General features: G+C 39.5%; 1 protein-coding gene across 3 annotated transcripts in view; it reads right to left on the bottom strand.

Annotated features, from left to right (window-relative positions):
• The window catches only part of LOC148340715 (gamma-aminobutyric acid receptor subunit beta-3-like), a 66,326-nt gene that overhangs the window by 7,803 nt on the left and 41,585 nt on the right, over positions 1 to 16,938 (bottom strand). For all 3 annotated transcript variants that reach the window (XM_088290829.1, XM_088290830.1, XM_088290831.1), the window contains 4 exons: positions 10,957 to 11,177; positions 7,967 to 8,049; positions 7,436 to 7,573; positions 2,692 to 2,844 (listed from right to left, as the gene is read on the bottom strand). In XM_088290829.1, the coding sequence (XP_088146955.1) occupies positions 2,692 to 2,844; positions 7,436 to 7,573; positions 7,967 to 8,049; positions 10,957 to 11,177 (595 nt within the window). The remainder of the gene's footprint in view (positions 1 to 2,691; positions 2,845 to 7,435; positions 7,574 to 7,966; positions 8,050 to 10,956; positions 11,178 to 16,938) is intronic.

Raw genomic sequence — 16,938 nt, 5'->3', positions numbered from 1 at the left:
CGTATACGACCTTGAACTGAACGTGTGTCAAATGATTCATAACGGCATGCAATTAAGACCTCTTGCACTGCATTAACACTCGTATTTCATTGTAGGTAAACACTGTCGATGAATCGGTGGCACATGTCCAGGACAAATTGAGCCGATCAGCAATCGGGGTGCAATGCTTCAGGAGGGTGTCATAGAATACAGTGAAGAGACAAGGAACAGTCAGTGGTTTGGGACGAGGGACATGTAAGGTCGATGTAGCCTTTATTTTGATTTATCGACACATTTACAAGGCCAGTAAGGAGAAAGAAGAGCATGTGCACAAGCTCGTGTGAGAATTGCTGTCGAGCCTGCCTGCGAATCTTCTGCACCACCAAACCTCAGCCCTGTGATTGCTTTTGTTATTTTTTCTTATTTTTCTATTTTATGGGTGTTCGTTCAACTTTGCCATTACACTCCTCATCCTCCTGCTATTGCGCCTCCTTCCTCACTTTTTCTACTTCCCTCGCTGTTTGGACAACATAATCAAGAGGCCATGCACGCGCCCATGGGCCTTCCTCCTCTTTCATCGCGTCGTTAGAGTCTCTCGGGTGAAATATACTTTCATAAGCTTTCTCTTGCATCGGCCTTTTTCTCTCTCTGTCGCATCCCATTGTGTCACCATCCAATTCTTGCTCTCATTTCACCCATTTCCTGTGTCGCCACCTTCCCCATTCCCTCTTCATTTATCTTTATCTCTTTTCCTCCCACCCCACATCTTGCCATCATTTAGTGGTGGCTCAAAGTGTCCCCCTCCCCCAGCACATCTTTTTTATGTTACAGTATATGTCCTTGAGTCTTTTTCCAGCCATAAAAGCTGCAGACAAAGATGCACAGCAATCAAATCTTCTTTAATCAAGGGCGGCTGTGTGCCATTAGCAGCCCGGCTTATCACGATCAAAAAAATACAAAGTATCCGATGAAGCACGCAATAAAATGTGTCAAATTGCATTGGGTGCTAATTGCGAAACACAGGCAGCCTTGCAGACATCTTTCAAAGCGCATGTTCAAAGGCACCCAAGGGACCGTCTTGAGGTGTGCGTCAAAGGTATGTCTGTCTAACATTACACTAAAAGCAGTGCTATTGCCAACTGTAGCTAATGCCCACACTTTAACATGATTATGAATGAAGGGCTTGACTGCGGGAAATGGATTTTAAAATGATTACAGCACCTGCTGGGTCAATTGTAGCTTTACAAAGCCTGACAGTTGCTCATAGTCAGATTCTCCCAACAAACATTTTGTTTTTTTTCCCTTCCAATTGCATCGCTAAACCCAATCATTACGCCTATGTTACAGGCAGGTATTTGCATTTCCACACATTAACACACTGCAGAAAGCAGGTGAAAAGCGAGCAGAAATTGTGAATGGACCCTACGGCTATTCCAGCTCCAGGAACACCTCACGCTTGCACAAAGCCTCCTCCAAGAAAAGAAAACAAACTCACACAGGCGCTCATTAATTAATGAGCAGGTAGTCCATGCATGCCTTAATCAACAAAAACAAACTCATGTAGGCAAATTCATGGTTATACTACGAATCAAAGTGTGACCAACCCTTTGGAGGAAGGCAAAGGATCAAAGCATGCTCTCTAAACAGTGGTGTGATGTGTTAAGGTTAGGAATGAAGGAAGAACTCACACTGGAAGAATGATAATGTAGTTCCGGTGCTCGAAATATTAGAATTGGTGGCTTTGTATTTTTTGAATGCAGTCACTTATTTTAATGCACAATATGGAGCTGTGATTATTACAATTTGGGGGGGGATATAACCTGTGTTACCATAGTTACCTCGAAACAATGACTTAGTTCACTGAATACTTGATTTTAAAAGTAAATATTATGTAAGCTATATTACACGTTACTTTATTAGTTACATTCAGGAGATGCTGGCAACCCTGCTTATGTGAAGACATAAACTGTATATACAAGGGGAGGCAGAGAGAGAGAGGAGAGCATATTCCACCTTCCAATCTCTGTATCAGGCTAACCTGATCAATAATCCACGCAAGCAAGCTAGATAAATAGTGGCGGCCCTGCGTGGCACTTTATTGTATTCCTGCCTTCAAATGATCAAAAACCAACTGACATACTGTGAATTTGACGCTTGGGGGGCCACTCAGGGGACCGGGGCTTTGGGTCAATTTTATCTGCTTTGTAATTCAGCCTTGTCAACTTGCTGTGATGGGTTTTTAAAGGATGCGCAGAAGATCGGTGAAGGATCAATTCATGTCGTATAAATATTATTCTAATCATGATCTGGCAGCCCTCATGTATGTTTTTCATTATTTTCCCTTCGCCTAGACTGTCGCGTGTCATGAATTGCAAACAACCAACCTGGAGAGCCTTTGAAAACAAGACAAGTGGTGCAGAGAGAAGGAGAGCTGGAACAGCTTTCACGCTCACGTAAATTGAACCAACGGAAACCTTCTTTGTTTTTTTGTCATGACTAGCAAGAAACTTTTGCTCCTCATTCCTTTCAGGCATCGCATTTCCAAATTATTCCCTGGTGCAAACCTCTGCTATCATGACCGATGGAGATTTCTCGTTTCTTGCAGTGCATTAAGGAGCGTGCCGACATGCTTTGGTGGCTCCAAATAGCTCCTGACCTCATCGGCGTGAGCCAAATAGCCGCAGAACTAACATAGCTGCTTGCGCTTCTCACCTAGAGCCACCCTGGCTGCCGAGGCGTCGTAGTTTATCCAGAAGGATACCCAGGAGAGGATGGTAATCAGGATGGATGGCATGTACGTCTGCAGAATGAAATAGCCGATGTTCCTCTTAAGTTTAAAGCTCAAAGAAAGCCGAGGGTAGGCACCTGTGAGAAATGGGAAGAGAAAATACACTTATATCTTTAAATAATGACTGAAAAACATCTGTACTGACTCAATGAGCAAGCAGGGAAACATTGTATTTCCATGTTTCCATGGCCAAGGTTGGATGCATTGCCATGGTAACAACACCCAATTCATGAGTCCACACAGACACACACGCACATGCACACACAACTATAATAATTAGTTGTAATACTGAAGATTGTGCTAAAAATGAGCATACAGTATTTTCAATATGAATCTTATCTGCATAATTTATAAAAAACACTTTAAAAGAATTACATATATTTCAATTTAATATGCATTGCTGGGAATGGCGTCATTGTTTACAGTTCAAACAATATATTTGCATGCATTAAACTCCCTCCCCTTTGTTAAGTGCACTCCATGGCTTGTTAAGCCAGTAATCGCATTTCTATTTTTTTCCTCTCTGTTCTACCAGCTTGAAAATTGTGTAAATTCACAACAATTTTCAACGTAACGGTCTGAGGCCAAAGCCACCTGGTCCAATCAACTGCTCACTTGTGAGGTGGCAAGAGGGAGTCATACCATCTTATTGAGATTCATTTTAGTGTGAGAAATCAATTCCAACATGTTATTTCAAAACCTGCCATAATTAAACTTGACTACCTTCCGTGTCATGTTCTGTTCTATGTTTTGTTTATCTTTTGGTTTTAGGCAGACATACGTTTCAGGTTCCTACGTTTGTAAGCCAAGGATACTTGACTTTAAGATCTCTGTTAAACTTTTTCTGCCTGTGCACTACTGCCTTGCTTTGCATGACTTCCGTGCTCTTGGATCCACTTGCTTTTTGCCTGCACTGCACCATGATGATCTTCATCGTACCAGGCTGACGTAATATATGACCACTACCACTTCAATTATGTTAACACATGGGGAAATATTGATTCATTTTATTCATTATACGCATTACCATGACTGAAATTAATCAATAATATAAACTAATTATATAATATAATAGCTGATAATAACTTAATTGTTTCATCTGTCTGGCAGTGAAATGATTAAAATTGACCTTACTCCCATTAGACTGGCCTTTTGTATGGTTGGCAATACTGGTGACAAAATGCTAAAAAAAAAAAAAAAATCACATAATCATTGACGCATACGAAGACTGTCGCAGACCTAAAAATATCTCATTGACTCCCGCTAGTGCACCTTTGATAGCAGCTTCTCCCACCCATCCAACCGCGCACCTCCGCATGATGCAGATGAAGAGTGTGCGTGTGCGTGTGTGTGTGTGCGTGTGTGTGGGCGAGTGTGGGCGTTGAGCTGTACTGACTGTAACTGCTACACCAAACAGTGTCTGTGAGTGGGAGGAACTAGCATCTGTGCAGGGCAACACACAAAGTATCTAAAAGTTAAGCTGAAGACGACAACAAGAGCAACAAAAGTCAGGAGGGTCAGCTAATTTTCACTTCATTAATAAGCAGTTATTTAATAGTTTCAGGAATGGTGAGGTGTTCTGTTTTGATCAGTGGTAGTTAGTAAATAAGGTTAGCATAAATCTCGAAATAATTTTAACAAAAATGGATAATGTGGCAGTGCATGGACTAAAAAAATCTGAGTCAAAGCATTTATTTTTATTCTCGTCAACACAGTGACAGTCTGCTTTGCGCAGGGGTGAACTGCAACAGATGGATGTCATTTGACAAAAGTGAATCTGACAGGTGTATGACACTTTGCCATGGATCACATGCAGAGAAGGAGTTATTTTTTTAAAAAGGCAAATGCCAAACTATTTCATGTCATCGCAACATATTAACAAGAAATGACGTCAGTCATGGAAAACAGTTTGTTTGCCTGTTGTGTTATTCCATAACCTTCATCCAGAAGATGCCATTTGACCAAATAACTCAAATCGTTGTCTCCTCTACAGTATTGCACATTTACTGTGCTGAGCACTTATTTGAAGTGGCACAATACATTTAACTAATAATCGAATGGAAATAATCGATGTGTTGGAACTCAAGTTGTCGAGCAACTGCCTAAACGCTGCCTAAAAATCTGTCCAGATAAGACAGAGATAATTGACAGTCAGTGACCATGTCTCCATCCATCCAATGTATATATAAGGGACATAATGAAAAATGATCTAAATTGGAAAACCAGTATTGATTTAACCCAAACCAAACTGAATTGTTACATTTTAAATTGTATCACACCCCATGTTTTGAAATACGTTTAGAATCATGTTAATCTAACTGCTTTTTTCGTTGACACTACACGTGCACTTGGCATGAAACTCGGAGCATCTTTATTTTTGTGCCGCTGCAAGTCTCGTTGACCGTGTTTGGGAATTTGCCAGACCGTACTGCACCAGACTGGGCGTTCTCATGGATGATGAGCATAGCATAGTGACATTCTCTGCTTCTCCCAAATACGTAACAAACAGCTTTCAAAGCGCTGCAATGCTCTGTGGTGAAGCTTGTCAGCAAATTTGCCGAATACGACAACAAGAGAGACTGAGAAAGGTTCTGGGCCGCTTCTGTGTAGCTAGTTGTGTTCTGCATTGTTTGGGGGGGAAAATGTTGATGTGATGATAAGTACATTCTTTTAAAAAAAATCCATCTTAGTGACCTCTATCTTTGGAAATACCCACAGCTATTAATACAAAGCGGCTCATGTATGTACAAATTAGTTTTTACAGCTAAATTTAGCAGTTGCGACTTTTAACCAGGTGTGTTTAAATTATGGTACTTCTTTTGCAAATTTCTTCTCTTCCATGCTGTTTTTATGTTTCCTGTGTGGACTATCTATGGCTGCCGAAACAATGCAAATTTCCCTATGGTGGGACTAATAAAGATTATGCAATATATTAGATTACCGCATCATACTTTTAACCTTGTTGGCCGCTTTCTCAGCTGAAGGTATGCGGTTATAAGTACTACTTCATCTTTTTCCATTACTGAAGGGATTGTGTATTATGGATGGATGGAAATTTACAAACGTAACGCTTTGTTTCGTTTTTGGTGAACTTGTTGGAGTTTTGCCAATGTGTTTTTTCCGTCATCATTCAATCCCATTCGAGCAGTTAAACATGGCACAAAGTGCACCTGTCTTTTTGTCGCTTAAAGCCTTTTAAACAAGCTTTTGTACTACAATATAATATTTCACTCATACTCATGCATGAGCTCATGAGATCTGCAAGTCACTTATTTGCGGAAAGAAAAAATATGCTCAAGGTGTAAGTTCTATTCATACTAAAAAGGAAAAAATGTTTTATGTAATTACTGCAAAGCAAAATTTGGAGACAGGAACGCAGGAAAGCAAACGCATGACACAGGTCGGCCAGTGCATTCTACTAAAGGTAGCTTTTTTTTTTTTTTTTTTTTAACTCACTGGCAAATGTGATCTATCTCACCATTGTTATTTATCACACACTCCAGGTGTTTGTAGACTCCATCCAATCACAACTTTACAGTAGCCAAGCATCTCCCACTAAATCGTCGCACCCTGTTAAACTTGTCTCGGTGCAAGTTACAACATCTTCATCGTACTTAATTTAGCAGAGCTTGCGCCCTGCATCTCTTACCAACACATCGCTAAGTACAGAGATCCAGTGTACTGGTAAGTGTGAAGTGACGTGATTATAGCGGGAAATGTGTACAGATATGCGTACGAACAAGAAATAAAGATGAAGCGAGTGTGACAGTAGCAGCTCAATCATTTCATTCATTTAATTATGTTTTCCATAAGTCCTCACGTCCACCAGATACTGATTTATATTAAAATAATATGAAAATGTTGTTTACTTCTAAGTGAGTATAATATCCATCAACTGTGGAAAACTTAAGTGTTATTTGTATGCTTATCATTGTCGGACATTTTCCAGAAAAATAAAATAACAACACCAAAGTAATTGATGGACTAATCGACAGGGTACTCAATTCCAAAAAGATCAATTCGTTAGCGAAATAATTATTTTAAGAAATTTTGACTTGGCACCATTCATTGAAGCCCTCTCAGAAGGCTGATGGTCACCATTAATTTTATTCTGAGACGCATAATACGTTGAGACTGCAGCAGCAGAACAATGAGCCAATTTAGATTTGAACATATATACATTGTACAATGACAGATCGAATTGATTGATTCAATTAATGGGTTAATGGCACTCCGAAACCCTAAAAAAATAAAATCACAGTCAATTTGAGGGCAAGGACTATCTGACAACTAATTATTTCAACTGCAGCTGTCCCATGTTTTGACTCAATAAGCCTCATATCAACCATCACCTTGTACTCCAAAAGCAGTATTAATCCCTTACTTAAATCTAAAGAACCAATTTGGCTTGGAAAGCCTGAGAATAACAGAACGGTCCTTGCTATTGGTATGATTAGGTAACCTATATTGTTTTCATGACTGCAGTTTACACTTAAACCCAGTAATGTATCTCCTATGTAAAACATTTGCGGAGTGGATACAGCAAATAGGTAGCTCAGATTGTAATAGTGAGTCAAGGGAAGAAAAACAACTTCAAACACAGTTGTATTCGCAGTGAAAAGAGATTATTGACATAATCATCCGCTTTGGGTTCGTCCAAATATTTACCTGTGGAAAACACAACATTTCTGGACACCAACTTGTAATCGACAATGGAAAACTGTGGCAGCTCAATGCGCGTCACCCCTGTGACGGCTGACTCGCCTCCTTTCCAGTAGAACTCGATGTCGTCTGTGGTGTAGCCATCTGCACGAGAGGAGACGCACACGCAAACACCAAGGTGTAACCATCTGCCTAAGAATCACTGGAGAGCAGGATGCAGCCTTGCTTAGCCTCCAACTAGGCTGTCGCTTTAGAAATGAAACAAAAACATGTTTGAAGTTGACTCGAAGAACCAGATGTTGTTTTGATAAGTCACTTAAGTTCATATACATAGTATAATATTTTTTTTGTATTTAAAAATGGATGCAGTCAAAACATCAATTGTTTTTTTTATTTATTTTAAATTCCAAAAGACATTTTTTTCCTGAAGCCTGAGCTTTTGTGTCCCAGTTAAAAGTGTAGCACTTCACATGCATTGATGTACTCAGCCTGTGCAGCAAAATGACAGCTTGGGCAACATGAGCTCTCTTGACTCACAGCTCTCGATCTCCAGAGTGCAGTTCTGCTCATCCAGGGGATACCTCCTCAGATCCATCATGCATGCTGCCGTCGTAGTTATTCTGCCAAAAGAAGACATGGATGGGGAAGGAGAGGACTAGATTTTAGATATTGTTCTGTATGTGATTTCCAAAAGTGTGTATGGTTGGGGAGAAAGAGAAGAAGTATCGGGGTGATCTGAAAAATAAGTACGCAAAACGTGAAAATGCTTGTTATACTTGAAATGTACATTGACATTACCAACTTTGGATAATGTTAGAGAACCACATTAGAGGTAAAATTCTAACATGCTAATTTGATTTAATATGATAACACAGAACCATGGCATACTGTATTTAGAAATATATATCTGAAAAGTATCCAGTCTCACCTTTTTCATGCTATTTTACAGCTTTATTCCAAAATGGATAACATTTTCCTAAAAATTCTACACATGACACCCGTAAAAAAGCCTTGTGGGGATTTTTGCAAATTAATGAAAAATTAAAAACCTTGTCTTTGGCCTGAAGCTCAAAATTGTGCTCAGGTGCATCTGTTTTCACGGATAGTGCTTGATCTGTTTCTAAATCGTTCTTAAAATTGATTTGATTGGACATGATTTGGAAAGGCACCCACTACGTAAGGGTCCACAGTCAACGAAGCACGTCAGAGAACAAACTAAGCCTGGAATTGTCTTTGGACGCTCAAGACAGCACTGTTCCGAGGAAATGACCTGGGGAAGGGTAGAGTTAAAAGTCTGCTACTTTGAATATCCCAATGGGCACAGCAGAGTATATCATCCATAAATGGAAGATCAGAAGCATGAGGACTAATTGTAACGCTAATCTTGGAACCATCTAAACTGATTTATTGGGAAGAAAGGTGGTGACCAAGAACCCCTCTGTGGAAAGATGAACAGAAGGACAACCACGTTTTCAGCGTTCCACCAACCCGTATAGTGCAGTAGGAAGGGGGAAGCCACTCCTTATTCAAAGGAACATGACAGCCCTCCAGGAGTTTTACAAAATGCATGCAAAAGTCTCTCAACCAACAGACACAAAATTACGGTCAAAGGTCCATCAATAGTAACGAGTATTTAGTAAAGGCTGTGAATGCTATGTATAAGTGATTTATTTTTCTTTTTTTCCATTTGTGATAAATTGCAAAAAATAATAATGACATAATGATGCAGTGCAATGTGAAGAATTTTGAAGAAAAATATTTTAAAATTCTTCTTTATGAAGCTGTAACATCCTAAACTGCGGGAAAAGTCAAGTGCTGTGAATACTTTCTGGATGCTTGATAAGCCGTTATTATTCTGAAGTTGACAAATGGTAAAAGTGGAAATTGGATGAAAGCAAGAGCTTGGCTGAGTTTTTGTGTGCGCTCACGACATTTGGGTCAAGATGAGGTGTTGTGTTGTTTGTCAGATGTACAAGCTCAAACGGCTGATAAGGAGACAGTCGGAAATAAGCAGCAAAGAGAAATGCAAATTCACAATGATTATGAGGCCAACTCTAGCCCGACACAAAGCCGGCAGTTTGGCAGTTTGCCACCGCTTGTCTTTACTCAGTTAAGACTCTCATGAAGCTTTGGAAGCCGTTATGTGACAACATTACACAGCTATTATTACAGTAATATCAGGTCCACAAGATATAGCCGCTATGCTGTTATCTATAAAATATTGGACTATCTTAACACATTCCATGTCATTATTAAATAACCCTCATAATGACATTGACAGTGTTTGTAATGTTCTGATTATGGTTAGTACTTTTTGGGATTATTGACTAACTAAGCAATGCAACTTTATCCATCCATTGGCAGGCAACACCCTGAACTGGTTGCCAGCCAATCGCAGGGCACACATAGACGAACAGCCATCCTCACTCACACTCATAACTAGGGGCAAATTAGAGTGATCAATCGAGCTACTATGCATGTTTTTGGAATGTGGGAGGAAACCGGAGTACCGGGAGGAAACCCACGCAGGCACGGGGAGAACATGCTAATTCCACACAGGAAGGCCAAAACCAGAATCGATCAATGTGACTGCATGGTATATTTAATTTCTTTACTCTATTTTGTATAAATCAATCAAAATATAGACTTCTGCCTTTGCTTTAATTATAACAAAAACGCTTTATTACTAACTATCAGTATCTAGAAATCTATGTTTGGTTTAGTTCACGATTATCATTACTTGAGGACAAATTAGTGCACCAAAGTCTTGGAAAGGCTGAATGTTAAAGGAAGACTGGACATGCCCAAACTATGAAATCCAATGGAGGCAAAAGCTTTGCTTCCTCTGAGATGCGCACATTAACTTTCACTGATGTAACATGTTATGGTAGCAGGCAAATGAACCCAGAAATCTACAGAAACATTTGATCTAAACACATACACATTGCACTTCCAACTACAAATGGCGACAGCTACAACACTCTTGGGTGCAAGTATGCGGATGCACTCCGTCATTTGCATTCTATTCATTCAAAGCATGCAATCATATTCATCGTTCACTCAATCTTTTCTGCCTCTGTTGAAACGATCAATAGAAATTCAAAGTGAAGACTTTATTAAACAAGATGAAAGCGGCAGTTTGACAAGCTTGACATGAATGCAACTTCTAACCTGCTATTACAGGATGCATGTTTACACTGCTTACTCACTGCTCGGCCCTTCCATTCAAACCCAAAGTTGAGGTGCCCTTGAGCATGCCACATAATCTTTTGGTTGCTCGGTGGCCTGCAGCAAATGAAGTGTGGTGCCATGATAGGGCATTAAAAACACTGAATGAACTTGACATTGGGACATGAACAATTTATTTACCCAGAGATTCACTTTGAAAACATTTGTAAATGAGAATCAGTCATTTAGCATGATCCAGTTTCATTCAAAAGGAATGATACCATCCAAGCAACCGTCCAAGTCAAGGACAGAAATCCCAGTGAAATATGAGACGGTGTCATTGTGGAGTAAGTACTCACCTGAGGCCATAAAGAACGGTTCCATCTGGATGAAGACGGATCATGCGGTTTTTGACGGTGACACCGTGAACAAATGACTTCTTGTCATTGAGGAAATAAGTGTCTGGTACCCAGAGCTGGTCTGCTACTCTATTATCCAAGGTCAGGTTGAGCGGGATTCCAACATAGGCAAGACGTTTGTCCCTCCAGTACTGTTGGAAATACATCGTCAGCGTGTAGTCCTGTGGAAGTACACAAGAGGAGGAGGAGGAAAGCGTTATTTAAGGGAAGGTTCCAAATTACTTAAATGATGAATTGGGCCACATATTTTCATCAGCGCTAATGGCGGGGCCAGGTTGGTCCATGCAGTTCTTAATGAGATATATGAAAAAAATGACATTTCAAATATGGAGAACATACATACTTAATATTTTACATTTTTCATAATATTCAATGCATGCATAAAATAACCTGTATTCAACAACAAAGGTTTTTTGAAGTAAGCAAGCAAATAACCTCATACTGCTCTCGTGCATAAAAATGACCATGTAAGAACTGATTTTAAGCATTTTTCCGCCATAAAATAAACTCACTCAAAATTTTAATATTATTCAGGTACTAGATTTGTCTTGTATGTAATTCCAAATCGGCAAAAATAATAATACGTTCGCACTGGACGTGATTTGAATCATTAGCATGAAATGCTATAGAGTCAATGCAAACGGAACAGTCCTATTTATTTAATTTGTTATTTTCTTATTTTCCACAGGTATTTTTTTTCATTAACAATACTACTTTTAATGTATAAAAAACACAACAGAAAAGTCCAAATGAATGAGTGATTTTCTTGATGATCCGCACTGAATCCATGGATGAGGGCTTACGTTTTGTGTTAAAAAAAAAAAAAAAAAAAAAAAACGAAACAAAGATTCATGTTGGCAATGGTGCCGATCTTGGCGAAGGCCCCCAATCTGATTGGACCGTTTTAGGGATGCAGCCCGACTACCTGCCTCCTGACAACACAACAAAGTTCAATGCTTTTGTCATACAGAGGCCTCAACCACATACACATATATTGATATAAAAGCCTATTCAACAATGTAAACGTCATCCGGTTCAGCTATGCACAGCGGGTTCTCTTCACAGCTTCTGTCAAGAGTGAACAAAAGTTAATTTGAAAGGGGTTGCAATATCAAAGTTGATTCATCATTGGCTCCTGGAAGGGGAAAACTCTCACATCAAGGGACAATTTAGAGTGTTCAATTAACCTACTAAGCATGTCTTAGGAACGTGGGAGGAAACCGGAGAAAACCCACACAGGCACAGGAAGAACATGCAAACTCCACAAAAGAAGTCAGGAACCCAGAGCACAAGATCTGTACTTAATCTAAACGATGAAGCAGCCATGCTAATCAATCATCCACCATGCTGCCCTTAATTTAAATAAATACATTAAATTTAATACAAATTCCTCTATTCATTCATTTATAAATGGAATAATTTATAAATATCTGCCTCGCCCCATGGTTGCCAAAGCCAATCAGAGTCCAGCATCTTATTCAGTCAATGAAAGACAAGCTCAAGTCTCCACCCTGAGCATGTGAGGTCCAGCAAAGGAGTTGGTATAGAAGTGTTTTTGCATTACACATGATCTAAAGTGGTTCTTTTTTCCCCTTACTTAAATGTAATCTTTTTTTTTTTTTTTAATTGATTGCACTTGTATTAACGTGCATTGAGCAGCGACATTGCAACATCATCCCTAAATCTCTCTCCAGTCTGCAGGCGTAACCGTTCACCCCAAAAATAACGAAATGTATTCTGTATGTAATTGTAACGGTTAGATTGAGTGGGAATCACTCAGTCATGCCTAAAGAGTGAAACGCTCGGATGCTACATTTGTAGCAACAGAGCTAACCCAATGTAAAGGACGCCAGTTTGCAATGTGTGAGTGTCAGTTATTAAAACCTCACGCCTCAGAGCCTTTAAAGCCGCTGACTTAGCTGCCCATGCTCCCAAAACAGTTAAGTGGTGACGGTGTGTTTTTGAAGGCCGAGTAGGTGGAGTTGGGACGGCAGAGGAGCCAATTTTATTGTTTAGTTAGTAACTAGATCAACTCAGCTCGACTGTATTACATCTACTGCTGTGTATATTGTGCTGTGTATGGAGCAAACAGAAGTCATAAAACAACAAACAATAAAACAAATACTGAAGACAGTTAAAAAAAAAACACACACAACAATAAAACCAAAACCAAGTCTAAATCTCAAGAGTCAAAAGCCATCAGAGAAGTTGCAAGGTGCAAGATAACATTCATAAACCCTAAAGAAATAACACATTTAATTAATAATTTCTCCAATACTGTAAAGGCTGGAGATAATTGATAGTTGATTGATTTCTTGTAAATTCAACCCAGGGCCAATTTTGCACCAGTGCGTGGTACCCATCCCTAGTGATATTACACGACAATACAACTTTATTTATATAGCGCATTTCACAACAGCTGGAGCTGTAACAAAGCGCTTTACATATGGTGTAATAAAAATTTGCAGTAAATTGGAACACAAATTAAAACACACAAACACATATACAGTAGATAGCAGAACAGTGACAGTCTCATGTTGAGTCAAAAGCCAACGAATACAAATGGTTCTTTAAACGAGTTTTAAAAGGGGACAGAGAGGGGGCTTCCCGAACATTTAATGGAAGCTTATTCCATCGAGAAGGCAAACAGAAAAGGCACGATCCCCCCTGAGGCTGCGCTTAGTCCTCGGCACCTCCAGCAGCATTTGATCGGCAGACCTGAGGCAGCGGGGAAGGTGAGTAGAGGTGGAGGAGCTCGGAGAGGTACGCTGGGGCGAGGCCATTTACAGATTTAGAGACAAATAGAAGTATCCTAAAATGTACTCTAATGTGCACTGGGAGCCAGTGAAGAGAAGCCAAGATTGGGGTTATGTGATCCTTCTTCCGAGCGCCAGTCAAAAGGTGAGCAGGAGCATTTTGGACCAGTTGTAGGCGCTTGAGGGAGGACTGGCTGACTCGGAAATAAAGTGCATTACAGTAATCTAGTGCTGCTGAGAAAGGGCTTCAGCTTCGACAGCTGCCTAAGATGAAAGAAGCTGGATCGAACAAGAACATTGATTTGCCGATCTAATTTAAAATCACCGTCCAATTTCAAACCCAAGTTTGAGTTTGTTGGCTTTCGATAAGATGCCAGGGGGCCAAGGTCAAAAGGGTGGAAAGTAGAAGGGCCACTGGGACCAAACACCATAACTTCTGTCTTCTTTTCGTTGAAATTCATGAAATTAAGAGACATTCGGGCTTTGATTCCCTCTATACAGGACAGAAGTGGCATTAACGAGGGAGTGTCTTTTTTACTAAGCGGGACATAGATCTTAATGTCATCCGCATCGCAATGGAAGGAAATACCATATTTTTGTATGATAGAATCTAGGGACAGCAAGTACAACAAAAACAGCAAGGGCACCAAAACAGAACCCTGTGGAACATCATACAATGCTATAGAGTGGAATCAACTGTTCGCAGGGGATTGGGACTGAAATGGCCCACCAACAGCAAAAATCTGAATATGTGAATATGTATCGGAAAGAAAGAAAATGGCAAAAAAACGGTCAGAAACATCCAATATACAGAAAAAAAATAAAAGGAAAAATATTTCCTGTGATTTCTCTGACAGGTATTGCAATTTACAATGTACATTGACAATTACAAACATGACAGAAAATGCCATCTTACCATTAAAAACAATAAAAGCTATTACTGTAATCATGCAAGGACACTATAGTTCTTTCTGAAGTTTTTAAAAACTACTTTCTGTCAAGTGTAATTTTCTATTCATGTGTAATTGTGTATGAGAAAATGCATTTTTTAAACTTCAAAATTTTTTACATTTCATAAACGTCGGCCAATATGTCAATAAAATCATTGTCCCTTGGCAAAGCTAAATTCATTAAAATATAGAATTTTGTGACCTTTCATTGAGTCGCTCTCAAAACTGAGTACTCTGTGGTGCAATATAGTGTAAATATTATGGATGAGATTATAAATAGAGTATTTAATATATGTTCGACATTGGGAACTCTTCATCATGATGACGTCGACACAACCATTGACATCTTTGAACTGTTGACAATACTGGCTGCCAAGGGCCCAGAAGCTTTTTAATGATTATAAAATTGGGTTATAGTGACCTCAATAACCTCAATAACCACAACAACGAGGAAACATGTTAATATTTTTGATGTGTTTCATACGGCTGATGCAGCCTGTGGTCAAATTGACTCAAAAGAACACAAGGTACAAAATGTACAATAACATTGAAAACATCACCCATTTCTCCCCATTAAATTAAGATAAAGCAAAAAATTAAGTCAATCTTATATTCAGAGGCAATACACATCGAATGAGGTGCAATTGACCCAAAGGATAGGAGGGTTACATTCTGCAAAGAAGAGGCGAATATGGGACTTTTTTTTCCACCTAACAAAACACACAAGCCACATCCCCCATTCTCTTTATGCTTCTCTGCACCCCCGCTCCCGTCTGTACTTCCCTTCCCTCCCTTGAGCCAACGCCATGTTTTCCCCTCTGCCCGCTGTGGCTCTGAAATGAAACCAGGCTGCACCAACCTGGCGCTGGCAAGGCACTCACACCTGCTGTTGCCGTAGCACTCAGGTTGACACACAACAACAAAACAAGAGGCACTACATAACAGCAGGTAGCGTATTTTTTGTGTTGTTGTTTTCGCTCATTCCTGGTCTGCAAGACCCACACACTTACAAAACATCTAACCAAACCGTGGTACTGTGCCATAGGATCTTCAGAAAGTGATAATCAAACTATTAGGAATACTAACCTTTTAGTACACCGCAGAGTTTTGTTTGGGTGTAATGAGAATTTCGAAAAAAAAGAATGGATGATGTACCAGTAAAAGAGAAATGCTGTGCGATATAACGGCCATTGTAAGATAGGTGCTGGAGTGACCGCATGCCTACGGAAGCTCTTCAACAGCTACTAAACCATTTGGTAACTCGAGCGGGTGTTCAAAATCAACCCACACATCTCACTATGTTTTGATTACTCACAGTCAACAAAGAGAAATAATGATGAATCAATCTCACAATGCTGGACTTGCAATAAAAGCTGAGATATAATAAGCATTCCTCATATCTCTTCATCATGTTAATTTTATTTTATGTGATGTCATGGGACTTACTGGGCTAACCTGGGATCTCTGGGATTGTATTTTGTGTCATGACATTGGTGTGACAAAAAAGAGGAATGAATCCTTGGAAACTCAACTTTGAATATAACTTGAAAGGACAACAAGAAAATAATTTAGTAAGAAAGATGAGAAAATATTAAAATAATCGCCATAAAATAAACTGTAAAAACACATTCTGGCATCTTGTGGTGCCGCGCATGAATCGATGAAACAGAATGACGATAGAAGAAAGTTGCGATTGAACTCTATTAATGTAACTGGTTGACTTCAGGATTAGCTGTAACAATGTTTTTAAAATGAAGCATGTTTTGTATTTTAATACACAATGTAGGCAATTCTTTTTGTAATGTGTTAGTTTTACAGTAAACTCCAACTAGGGTGTGATTTATTCCTGTATCCCACTGATGTTTGTGTTGGTGAAGGTAACACATATGCGTTAACGTCAGGGTTTGTTCAAGGTCGCAAACGTTTGCCTCCGGAAGTTCATCAAAAATCTTAAGTTTTTTTTTTTCTTGCAAGGAAATTTGAAATACAATTTCAAATTCAAAATACCCTTGTGACAAGAAAAGTACAGGTGGACGTCTGGCAAATGTCAAATTGAGGAGGCACATGAACGTGAGCTGGGGAGATACTGGTTCCTCAAGTTCTAGAGCCAGCAAAGCAGTGGAGAGGATGGGATTTACTCATTGATGTTCGTTGCAGGATCTTCCCAGGAAAGTCGCCGCGGCCAACACAAAGAGGTCATAAAAATCTGAGCTGAT

This window comes from Idiotropiscis lumnitzeri, chromosome 3 (genome assembly GCF_059441095.1).
Source record: "Idiotropiscis lumnitzeri isolate Australia: NSW breed Sydney's pygmy pipehorse chromosome 3, RoL_Ilum_1.0, whole genome shotgun sequence".
Classification (NCBI taxonomy): Eukaryota; Metazoa; Chordata; class Actinopteri; order Syngnathiformes; family Syngnathidae; genus Idiotropiscis; species Idiotropiscis lumnitzeri.
The sequence above is the reverse complement of the archived record's forward strand: the minus strand, read 5'-3'. Positions and strand labels throughout refer to the sequence as shown.